We start from the raw sequence: 12850 nt of genomic DNA on the forward strand, positions 1-12850 counted from the left end.
GGCTGGGGCCCATGAATGTACATATTTGGAAACATTCTAAAACGAAAGCTTATGTGTTTTTAACACAAACTTATGTTGTTTTTTTAAATGGACCTCCTATATTTTTCCTTCGGCAATCCATAACATGACAAAGACAAAGCACATACACAATGGCGTTGATTGCATCGCAATATTCCCAGTACATCCTCAAATATTAAGACGCGAAGTTGACGCTTGAAACACCCGACATGTGCTGCTAGCGCACGTCCTGAGGCTCAGGCGTGAACCCCATGCTGCCCGTAATCGCGATGTGATTGACATGCGTAATCACACTTCCATACTTATCAAGAGGTCCGAAACGAATAATACGGTCTGCTGCCATCCTTCATTAACGTCGTACATTCCAGCAGGTATTTATCCCATGGGCTAGGGGTGATGCGATTCTGTAACATATCTGTGTACAGCAACATTACTCACAAAGTTAACTTCGCTTATCGTTAATCCGTTACTAAAAAGGTAATGCCGTTCAACGTTAAAACTTTGCTTAGTGAAACGAGCAAGTGGACTAAAAGTTTTACCGTTGCGTAGGTAAAAAGTTTTGATTTGGGAAGTTCAGGTAGGACATAGAAGATGAATGTAAACATGTTTAACCAATTAGTTTTATTATCACATAATTATCAATGTTATGTTTATCTAATGCGTTAAATGACAAATTGTTGCAAACAAATGTTTCTTAACATCACTGGGTAAAATGGCCCCTTGTAGAAACTTCCACTGTGATACCAGCACTACATACTAAACATAGCGTTCACATCTCATGCTCAAAGTGATGCCCATTGGCTTGCATACATAGGGTCACTCTGCGGATGAAGGATGCCCTACTTCGTGCTACTGTTTCCTCTTTGATGCCTGTACAAGCATCAATAATGCGTTGCTTCATGTCCTCTGGTCTTGTTGGTTCATGTTGGTAAACAGCATCCTTCACTGCTCCCCAAAGAAAATAATCCAGCGGTGTAAGGTCCGGGCAGGCCACCTAACTGGGCCACCTCGTCCAATCCACCTACCAGGGAACTTACGGTTCAGAAGTCGTCGTGCTCGTAAGGCATTATGTGCAGGGCGGCGGTCATGCTGATACCACATGACCATCCTCCGGTTCAGAGGTACGGTGTCCTAGAGAACAGGAAGATTGTGTCGTATAAATCTGGAGTATTGTCTGCCATTTTTGATGCCATTTATAAAGAAAGGTCCGATAATGGTATTTCCAATAATCCCACACCAAACGTTAACTTTCCACGGACGTTGATGCTCTACCTGACGGAGCCATTTTGGATTGTCTGCGGACCAATAATGCATATTCCTCATATTGACAATTCCTTTGTTGGAGAATGATGCCTCGTCGGTAAAGAGAACATCTGCAAAAAAAAATTGGATTAGTCAGAAGTTTTTGCTGAGCCAACCGACAAAATGTTACCCTATTGCGGAAGTCATTTCCAAGAAGATCGTGGTGTAAATGAACATGGTAAGGATGAAATTTATGACGTTTAAGAATACGCTGTGCACTTGATTTCGACACACCAACTTCACGTTCAATTTGACGTGTGCTGATTTGAGGATTCACAACTATGGTAGCGAGCACAGCAACTTCAGCACGTTCATCTGTGCGTGTTCTAGGACGATGTCGAGGTCTTGGATTTAAGCTTCCCGTTTCACGTAGACGAGATGTGAGACGACCAAACATACGGCGCGAAGGCAATGGCTTGTCAGGGAATCGTCTTCTGTACAGTCATTCTGCCTGAACAGCATTTCGTCCACCTACAACAGGGTACAGTACAGGTATGTAGTTTAGGGTAGAAAACAGACATTTTAACTTAATAATCATAATGTTCGCTAACAGTACTATCAACAAACAAGCAGTCTCATACGTATATGCCGTTAACGTACATTCTCCATAGATCAGCAGCATTTCTACCATATCTTCATGTGTGTACATTATACTGTACAGTATAAGTTCCACAACACAACGTTTATTCACAATTTGTACTACCTCCGTGCCGTCACTAGATTACTCTGATGCACGACTACACTGGCAAGTGGTGTACTGCACTCCAAAGCAACAACAAATTGGTTGCTCAGAGGGTGGTGGAATACAGGAGTTTGCATGGGTCGCAAATCTTAAACAAGGCGAAGTGGTAACTGTGGTAGTAGTGGGAACTACGTTGGACACTTGACTAGGTAGAGCCAGGCCCTGCGTGACAGGCACAATGGGTCATATAACGCATTAGATAAACTTTATTTTGGGTGTGCAGGATAAATAAGACAACCTAACGGGTGTACACCGATCGGTACTGGATCGTATTGTGTACCTAGATACGTAAAACGTGCAAGAGGGAAACCATTATTTGCTTATGAGAGTTGATGGCAGCAGACCGTATTATTCGTTTCGGACCTCTTGATAAGTATGGAGGTGTGATTATACATGTCAATCACATTGCGATTACGGGCAGCATGGGGTTCACGCCTGAGCCTCAGGACGTGCGCTAGCAGCGCATGTCGGGTGTTTCAAGCGTTAACTTCGCGTCTTAATATTTCGGGACGTACTGGGAATATTGCGATGCAATCAACGCCATTGTGTATGTGCTTTGTCATGTTATGGATTGCCGAAGAAAAAATATAGGAGGTCCATTTAAAAAAACATAAGTTTGTGTTAAAAACACATATGCTTTCGTTTTAGAATGTTTCCAAATATGTACATTCATGGGCCCCAGCCTTACATTGATACCTGTGAAAGTCGTTTTCCAATAGCTGTTATTGTTCCAGAGATATTTTGGGTGGACAAGATAGCTGGGACACCCTGTATATCAGACTCTCTTAAAAATGACATACTACACACAAAATACAGAAAAGGTATCCATGTTCACTCTCCAGGTGTAATAAATTTCTTCAAGGTCTTATAAGGATATAGTCCTTTGATTTTCCCACTACTCAAATCAGCTAGAAGGTAACTACAATTGAGTGGGATTTGCACAATTCTGAAAGGTCTGGTACATAACATCTGCCACTTTTTATTTTTCTTTGTGATGGGCCATGACTTAGGGTAACTCCTTATCAAGACTAAGTTATTGACTTGATATGTGACTGTTTTTCTTATCATCTTGGCATATTGAACCTTTCGTCGATGAGCAACTCTGGCCATATTGTTGATTGCATCTTTTATCCTCTCCTCTTGAGTGGTATCCTTGTGTGGTAGTTTCGGCAATGGAGTGATCCAATCGTTTGGCTCCGAAGCATTGTATAACAGTTCATGTGGTGTATATCCTGTTGCTGGTTGTGGAAAAATTGTTCTGAACATTTTAGAAAAAAGGTATTAACTCTGGCCATTTAGTATGCTGCTGGTAAGCATAGGTTCAGATAAATCTGTTCAGTTCACAAAATATTCTTTCCACACGGCTGGGATCCACGTGGAAATGTGCAACTAATCTGTACTTTATTTCCTGGTCACACATAAATTTCCTCCACAGCTGACCAGTGAAGTACTTAGCATTGTCTGTGAGAATATTCTACGGTTTTCCTATTTGTGGTAAGTAATCTTTTAGCATGCGTTGCACCATCTGTCTGGAAGTAGTTGCTTTCATTGGAAACAATTTAACATATTTTGTGAAGGTGTCATAAAATGCTAAAATGTACTTCATTCCGCCGCGAGCAGTCGGTAGCGGTCCTCCGACGTCTACTGACACGATTTGGAGTGGCTGTACGGGAATAATTGGATGTAATGCTGTTTTATTACTCCGATTGTTGGCTTTACCTTTCTGACACGGATCACATGTTCTTAGTATCTTTTGAACTGTACGTTTAAGATTAGGAACTTAACAATGTCGTTGAATCACATTTATGCATTTTAATATTCCGACGTGACCCCAGGTGTAGTGCGTGTACCAGACAAAAGTCTGTATGTACTTGTACAGAATACACACACATCATATTTCTGAGACAATGTCGTTTCGATGATATAAGATGTTATTTTCTATTTTATACCGTAAGGTTTCGTTGCTGGTTTGCCTGTTTTCACTGAATGCTTTATTTTTGTCCAGATAGCGTCTTCGTCTTGTAGCAGTCCGATATTTCTGTACGTGTGTAAATATTCACGACGGTGTGATTGTGACATCATTAGCAGGATCTTATATTCTGATGCTCGCTCTATCTTTTCCACTACTTGTGATATGCCTACAGGTAGACGTGATAAAGCATCAGCAATCACATTATCCTGTCCTGTAATATACATTACTTTTAAATCGTACTCCTGCAGTACTAAAGCCCATCGGGCTAGTCTGGCATGTAAGAGCTTGAAAGTTAGTAAAAAACTTAAAGATTGATGGTCACAGAATACTTTAATTTGTTTACCATAAACATAATAAATAAATTTTTGTAAGGCCCAAACCACACTTAGTGCTTTTAATTCTGTAACTGAGTATGCGCTTTCACAATTGTTGAGCACTCTGCTGGCAAAAACTATTACTCTGATTTCACTTTCTCCATTTATTTGAAATAAACAAGCTCCTAAACCATATGATGAGGAATCAGCAACTACGCCAAAGTCTTTGGTCATGTCCGGATAATATAACAATTTAGCATTTACTAATGTCACTTTAATCTCGTCGTGTGCTTGTTGGCATTCCTGGGACCAGTTCCAGATGGTGTTTTTACGTAATAAGTTAAGCAATGCTTCATTGTTGAGCAGCTGGTTCGGTACAAACTGGCAGAAAAAAGAAACTAATCCAATAAATGATTTTAACTGCTCCTTATTGGTGGGTTGTGGGAATTCTTTGATTGCTTGTAATTTCTTGCCATTGGGCATTGTTCCTAGAGGTGGTATTATATGCCCAAGAAACTTAAGATGATTTCTCCCAAATTTTGACTTGTCCAAATTTGCCGTTATTCCTGCTTCTGCTAACTTATTTAATACTCTTTCCAAGATTTCAACGTGCTCTTCCCATGTGGGTGTGCCACTAGATCGTCCACATAGTGCTTGATCCAGTGCGGTAATAAACACACCTGCGCTTATATTAAGTCGAAAAGGTAACACTCTAAACTGATAACTTCTTCCTTTAAAAATAAAGGCTCTATATTTTTTAGACTCTTCAGTTAATGGGATTTGCCAATAACTGCTTTGCATATCAATCGAGGTTAGATACTTTACAGGATAGAATTTCTGCCGTTGTTCTTCTGAACTTGCTGGTCTTGTTCTAACAGGTATAATAATCTTATTAATGTTTCTGACATCTAGGACAAGTCTGATTTTCCCTCCAGGCTTGGCTACAGCTAACAGAAAACAACTGTATGGTGGTAATGATGGTTCTGTTATCCCCCATTGTAACATTTTCTGGATTTCTTTGCTCACTGCTTCCTTTTTCGTCCACGGTACAGACTACGATACTTGGCAGTGTATTTCATGAGGAAACACCTCTATGTCAAAAAACATGTACCCTTTGATGGTTCCAGGTTTTTCAGAAAATACGTTATTGTAGTTATTTAATAGCTGTGTAAGCTGTTGACGTTGAGATCCGGTTAGGTATTCTGATTCGTGCACTTTACTGTCGAGCGTGTCTGCCCAGCGAAGTGTCTCAAGTTGAACTAGATCTGAATAGTATTCCTCTTGCCCTCTTAAGTCACTGCTTGCTTGGAATATGGGCAGTCCTCCGCTTTTGTCCTGTATGCTCTGGCAATTTTTACCAAGAACATTTTCAGTTCGCATAAAATCCAGTAGAATCTGCCTATTGCTATTCAGCATGCAAATCTTCACGCTTGAAAGGTCTATCTTTGCCTTTCTCGCGCTGAGGAAGTCGCAACCCAGGATGAAGGCTACTCTTAACCCCTTGACCACAAGAAAGTTACATTTAATAGTATCCTTTCCCAGGCATAAATCCACCAGCACGTGGTAATGAATGTGTTGCGTCTGTGCACTAATCGTTCCAGTGACACGACAGTTTTGTTCAGAATATGTGGGTAATTTGCGCTTTTGACTCAAGGTTCTCAATAGATCGTAGCTCATTACGTTGGTAGTGGCACCTTTATCTAAGTAGACTTCTATAGGAATCTCAATTATCCTTCTTTTATGATAGTTTGCGGTACATTTGCTTCTGTTGGATTACATTTGTGATGTTCAGTTAACAAATCTTGTTGCATATTATTTCCCTCCTGGTACCTTAGTAATTGTACAGCATTTTGTGCATTATTTGTAGATGTGCCCCATGTCTGTCCGTCGACCTTCAGTTTCGAGCTTTTTGAGGTCTTTTGTCGTTTGACGGCCTAGTCATGTTGTTGCTTCCATCTGATGACATTTCCACTATTCGTACACTGCTGTTAGTATCTGTCCACGGTTCTGGTATGGCACATTCTGCACAGAATTGTGGTTATGGTATTTATATTGGGTGCTATTAACTGGCGGTGATGGCGGCATCGAAGTTTGCATCCACTGCACCGGGTAATTGTAGTGTTGTTTTGGTTTGGCCACTGACCTTCATTCATGTTTCGCTTGTTGTTGGGGTTATTGTTGTTGTTGTATGTGCGTTGACCTCTCTCTTCCCCTCTCCTTTTTTTTAATATATGGCGTTTGTACATTTCCATTCTTCCTGTTTTGTTCGGTATATTGGTCTGGTTTTCCGTTACCATTACTTCCAAAATTGGAATTGTTATTGTTATCACGATTTCCAAACTTATGGGATGAAGAATTTCCATTCTCACGGTCCCTATTTGACCTATTTTTCTCCTGTGGAAGATCAGTTTCATCCAACACTGACAGGTATCGCTCCAAGTCATCTTCTGTTACATTTATCAACTTGTCACGAATATAGCTGGGTAATCGTAATTTTAATATACGGATAACATCCCGTGGGCTATACACTTCAGTTCTCAATCTTTCCTGAATTGCTTTCGACCAGTACCGCAATCTGCGGTACACTGTGGCAATTATCTATGACCTCATTTGCCCATAGGGCAGCGTCACTTTAAATGTGAGCGATTGTGAATTGTATATTATTCTACCGTTCATTCCAGGCAGTCGGCAACACATTACGGACCCCTTGTTAAAAATTACTGGATGTATGGTTTTCTTTTCGGCATTAAACACCTGGAATTGTAGGTGTTTGATTAAGCTTTCATCTATGTTGTTTACGGAATAAGAAGAAGCTGCCCCCACCTGATTATGAATCGGCAAGATTCCCTGTACTGGTACATTTTCTCTGTCCGAATTATTGATTTGTTGATACGTTTTGTAGATAGTACGTTCATTATCGTACACATTCCGGATGGGCGTGCCACAATCGTTGCATTTACTTGCTTTCAATTACGCACGCATATGTTTAGATACTCTTTCAATGATTTCGTGATGCCGTCGTCGTCGTGCGTGACAACTCGTGCATTCACTGCACGTTTTGGGCAGGTTTGGCAGGGCCTGCTGTTCCTGCGTCAGAGATCGCAATTTGTCGTTGTGGTCCTCACGTTTTGTTCGTCTTCACTTCTTCACGCTTCGTAATTTTTCTTCTCTTGCTGCTTGGATTACTCCAGCAGCAGGTCTGGCCATCTGGTCGCTGGGCGCCAGTGGGGTTGGTTTCCCAGCCCCCTGACCAGCGGGTTTTCGGAGGTCCTCGTCAACTCATAAAATGGTGTAGCGAGCGCGCGGAAGCGGCGCTCCAACGTCTGGACTCCAGCGGCGTCGTGCAGCCTGCGTGTGCCGTAGTCCCTCGGCAGGTGTAGAGCCAGCCGAAGGGCTTTATTCTGCACACGCTGCAGCGTCTGGATGTGCGTTTCTGCCGCGTTTCCCCACACCACGGCCGCGTACTCTAGCACTGGCCTGATGAGTGCTAGGTACAGCGAGAGGCCGCAGTGGGGGGGCAGTGTCGTCGTTGGGTTGAGGAGCGGGTACAGCAGGCGCAACCTGCCGAGCGCTCGGCCCCTCAGCTCCCGGATGTGTGGACCCCACGTCAGGCGTCGATCGAGGGTGACGCCGAGGTATTTTCCTGTGCGCGACCACGGGATGGGGCCTCCCATGATCCGCACTTGCAGCAGCGCGTCGGGAATGCGGCGGCGCGTGAATATCACCGCCTGGCTTTTCCCGGCGTTGAACTTGAGCCGCCATTTGGTGGCCCAGGCTCCAATCTCGTTGCAGGAGAGCTGCAGCCGGCGGCGCATTAGCTGCGCGTCCTTGCTGCGAGTGTAGATGGCGGTGTCGTCCGCGTAGAGCGCCAGGTGCACCCTCAGTGTCGACTTTGGCACGTCGGCGGTGTACAGAGAGTACAGCAGTGGGCCAAGCACGGACCCCTGCGGTACTCCTGCTCGGATGTGGCGCGCCGTTGACACGCCACCGTCAGCGCGCACATGGAAGGTGCGCCCGCGCAGGTACGACTGGAGAAGGCGGACGTGCGACACAGGAACCCCCTGTACCAGCAGCTTGTACAGGAGGCCGTCGTGCCACACGCTATCGAAGGCCCTAGAAACATCGAGGAAAACCGCCCCGAGGTACTCGCGATGTTCCAGGGCCCCCATTGCCTGCTCCACCAGTCGTAGTAGCTGATGCTGCGTAGCATGACCGCGGCGGAATCCGAACTGCTCGTCAGGAAGCAGGCCTTCTTCACTGACGTGGCGCTGCAGTCGGATCGAGTAAATCCTCTCGAAGGTTTTCGAGAGGGAAGGCAGGAGGCTTATTGGGCGATAGCTTTGCGCCAGCCTAGGATCTTTGCCAGCCTTCGGGATGGCGACCACCTCTGCGTGTTTCCACGCAGCAGGGTAGACGCCAGTGCGAAGGATGGCGTTGAATATCGCTGTGACGACACGCACTGCTTCCGGCGGCAGCTTCTTCAGCAGTGCGTTACCCATCTTGTCACATCCCCCTGCCTTCCTGGGCTGCAGGAAGTTGAGGTGATGTTGGACCTCTTCTTCTGTTGTCTCTGTGAGGATGTCGTCCTCTTCCTGCTGGGTCAGGTACAGTGGGAGGCGCTCGTCCACCTCGCGGATCATGTCGTCATCGACGACGTCGCCCACCGGTGTAAAGTTTTCCGCGAAGGCGTCCGCAAGGACGCTCGCCTTGGCATCTGGTTCCGCGACGACGTCTCTGCCAACTTGCAGCGGCGGGATGCGTTGGCCCTTCCTCAGGAAGCTCTTAGTTACGGCCCAGGCGCTTCCGTCATCGATTCTGAGCGTGGCTATTTTGCCAGCCCAGTCCCGATTTCGGTGGTGGCTGACGGCCGCCGATATCTCGCGGCGCAGGCGATTTAGCAGGCGTTTGGTGGCGGGGCTTCTCGTGATCTGCCACTCACGGAAGACCCGGTTCTTCTCACGGATGGACATCAAGATATCCGGCGGAAGCTGCTTGGATTTATCCATCGGCTTCCTTGGTCGCTGTGGCGCCGCCGCATCTGCCGCCGCGAGTGTGTAGTGGGTGAACGCAGCTAGCGCGGCGTCCACCCCCTCCACGTCCGGATCGGGTGTGGCGGTGACCGTCTCTGCTAGGTGCTGTTGGAAGTGCGCCCAATTGGTGTTGAGGCGGGCGCTGCGGTGCTCAGGTGGGGCCATCCCGTCTGTGTCCATGTCAAAGATCACTGGCAGGTGATCTGAGGACAGGGCACAGCGCGTGGTCGCGATCGCGTTGTGAGCTGCCCCTTTCACGATCGCGATGTCTAGAACATCGGGACGGCCACGCTTCGGGTAGTGCGTGGGGTCGAAGGGACCCAGCACTATGGCGTCGTGGAGGTTTGCGGCCCGAAGTAGTCGTCTGCCGCTGATGGTGGTGACCCTGGAGTTCCACTCCGGGTGTTTAGCATTGAGATCGCCGCCGATGAAGAGGTGCCCGCGCATCGACAGCAGCGTCTCGATGTCCCTGGATTGCAGGTGTCCCGACGGTTGTCGGTACGCTGCCACGAACGTGACGTGGCCTGCGGAAGTGCAGACGACGACGCCCGTGGTTTCCAGAGTCGGCGTCTCTGGGAGTAGAACCTGGTGATGGCGCAACGACGTTTTGACGTACACCGCCGTTCCGCCTCCATAGGTTGCCCGGTCCGTGCGGTAGCAGCGGAAATTTGCAGCCCTCACGTCCACGCCTGGCTTCAGCCAGGTCTCGGTGACGAGGCAAACGTCCACGTGCTCATCACGCAGGAACTGGCGGAATTCTCCCGCTTGGGTTCTGATGCTGTTCGCATTCCACACACAAACGGTTAGGCCCTGGATGTGCCTATCCATGTTTGGGTGTGGGGACAGCTGGTGTGGTGATGGCCTGAACGGCCGACTGCACTGCAGACGCAATCATCTGCGGAAGTTGTGTCAGGAACAGCTTGAAGTCCTCCCTCATGGCCCTGACTTCTTCCGCGACACTCGCTGCAGAAGTCCTGTCAGTGCCTGGGGGTGGTGCCGCTGCCTGGTCTCGAACAGCAGGCTGTGGAGCTGGCGTCTCGCGGGCAGGACGCTCCCTCCGCCGACCGCGCCGGCGGCCGCCCCTCGCTGTTGCAGGCTGCTCTCTCGGCGGTCCGCGCCCGTGAGCGACTACCGCCGCTGGAGCAGGCTCGGACTGGTTGCCACGCCCCCGTTCGACGGCGGCGTCGGCAGGACGCTGCTCAGTTGACTTGGCGGGTGCCTTGTCAGTGGCAGCGTTTGCGTAACTTCTCCCGGACTGCACCCGCGCGGAGTGCGCCGGTTGTCCTCGTTGTTTTGCGGTGGCACGCCGGAAGGCAGTGCAGCCGCGGTAGCACGCCACGTGTTTCTCGCCGCAATGGCAGCAAGTGGGCGCGTCCTTTCTCGGAATCTTACAATCTTTAGTGGCGTGGTCCCCCGCGCATTTGACGCAGCGAGGAGGCATCTTACAGTACTTCGCTACGTGGTCGAGGGCCTGGCAGTTGAAGCACTGCGGCGGGCCTCGTCTCCTGCGTAGCTTCTCCACAGTGACGCCGACATCGGCCACGTGCGTCAGCTGGAAGATTTTGCGGTTCTCGATGGTGTCATCGAGAACCGCCATAAACAGCGGCATGTCGGAGTGGTCCCTGGGCGACTTCATGCGCGCTGTGGCGCGGATGGGAAAGCCCAGATCTTCAAGCAGCTCCCGCAGGTACCCTGGGTCCATGCTGAACGGGAGCTTGCGAAAGACGACCTTCAGCGTCTTCACCGGCTCCGAGGAGTAGGTGAAGCTGTGAAGCCCCTCCTTTTCGGTGAGGTCCATGACCCCACGGTAATCTTCAGCTGTTTTGGTGATAACGCGATGTAAGTCGCGCCCTGCGACTCGAAACGTCACGTTCCCCTTAACAACCGCTTTGATTTTCTCTCGGAACTCTTTGAAGCCGCCGGTCCACTTGATGACCACAGGGGGCGGTGGGGGCGACTTCCTCTGCTGTTGGCTCTCCATGGGCTCTCCAGCGTCATTTGAGAGGCCGGAGTACCGGTTGCCGGTGTTGATGGCCGACTGTTGGGGGAGCACGACAGCTCTGGCTGTGTGCTTGCGGGAGGGCTGTGTGAAGCCCTCATCGTCAGCGGCCGGGGGAAGGGTCTTGTTACCCTTCCTCGATGCTTTCCGCTGTGTGCGGAGCGTGGGTGCGCTGCTGTTCGAGCTAGTGGCAGACCTCTTGCAGGTGGTGGCAGCACTCGCGTCGGCAGGCCGCTTGCGCGAGTGATTTTCCACCTCCATGGTTTCAGCTGCCGGTTTTGTGCCTGGGATGAGTCCCATCAGGAAGGCAAGCTGCCTTTCTGCCTCCGGCGTATGCGCTGCATCCATTGAAGCCACTGGCGCCAGTGACTTGGTTTGCTCCGGAACAGTTGCCAAAGCATCCGTTTCGGCCCTCGTTTGCTGAACGGCCCGCACTGTGGCCGCGCTGCTGTTTTCCTTGGTAGCGCAGGACGACGCCGACGGGCCGCCAACGTCAAGTACGCGGGCGTAGGCGTGCAGGGGCAAGCCCCCATCCGCCGAAAGTGCCCGTCGGCTCCTCTGCGTATCTCCGTTCCTGCTGGGCCGGACAGTCGTAGGTGGCCGGCGGTTAGCGGCCGCCGACGGGGCAGGCCCCGCCGACAAGCCGTCCGCCGAACCACTCGCTGCCTCAGCCGTGGCTGAGGTCGCATAACGACTGCGCCGGTCCGTAGAGCTGTCCGACTCGTGGTCCATGTCCATCTGCCGCGTTGTTGCCGTTGGGGGGCCGGATGGGGTCGCCGACAGAGCAAGCTCTGCCGGACGACGATCCGCCACACCCTTCACATCTTCACAGCGGTCTGCTCGGTTCGGCATCTCAGCAGCCTCTAGCCATTTCGTGATGCCAGCGTAGTATTTGCGGTTTATATTTCGCATCGCTTTTTTCACCTGCGAGTGGTAGCATTTCGATATTAGTTTGTTTGCCTACCGCTGCTCCGCTAATAGCTTGTTACATTGCAGCCTGTACCTTCCTTTCTACTTGTTCGGAGATCTGGTTTTCTTTTCGACCTTTTTTTGCTTGCTCGTTTAAATGTTGTTCTATTGTCTCTTTCTGGGCTATTTCTAAATTATCCATGCGTTTAGATAGTTGCTCCACGTCTTCCTTAATTACTGTCTGCACAGTTTTCAGCATTTGCACATCTTGTGCTAAGTTACTGACAATCTTCTGTAGTTCGGCATGGGCTTTCTTCATTTTGGTCATCTCTAATTATAAGAAATTCAGCAAATGGATCCAATATTAGTGAACATAGTGGTGTTGTAGTTATCCTACTCCTTGAAACTTTAACACTATCGCTGCTCGTTGCTGCTACTAGCTCTAAAATTTCAGTATGCTAACTACGTACTGACATTTCACTGGAAATTATAGTGTCTATGTTCTCTACTCGTTGCTCACTATTAATGTCTAACATTTCGTTACCCCTGTCCATTTCAGGAAAT

At 48.7% G+C, this 12850-nt stretch overlaps 1 protein-coding gene across 1 annotated transcript; it reads right to left on the bottom strand.

The window, feature by feature from the left end:
- Positions 1–6520: 6520 nt before the first annotated feature.
- On the bottom strand, positions 6521–12289 carry LOC126355340 (nucleolar and coiled-body phosphoprotein 1-like). Its single transcript, XM_050005634.1, has 2 exons — positions 11264–12289; positions 6521–6811 (listed from the first exon to the last, which is right to left on the bottom strand). The coding sequence occupies exons 1-2, from the start codon at positions 12287–12289 to the stop codon at positions 6521–6523; spliced, it is 1317 nt and encodes a 438-aa protein (XP_049861591.1).
- Positions 12290–12850: the final 561 nt, after the last annotated feature.

Source organism: Schistocerca gregaria, chromosome 3, assembly GCF_023897955.1.
Source record: "Schistocerca gregaria isolate iqSchGreg1 chromosome 3, iqSchGreg1.2, whole genome shotgun sequence".
In the NCBI taxonomy this organism is placed as follows: Eukaryota; Metazoa; Arthropoda; class Insecta; order Orthoptera; family Acrididae; genus Schistocerca; species Schistocerca gregaria.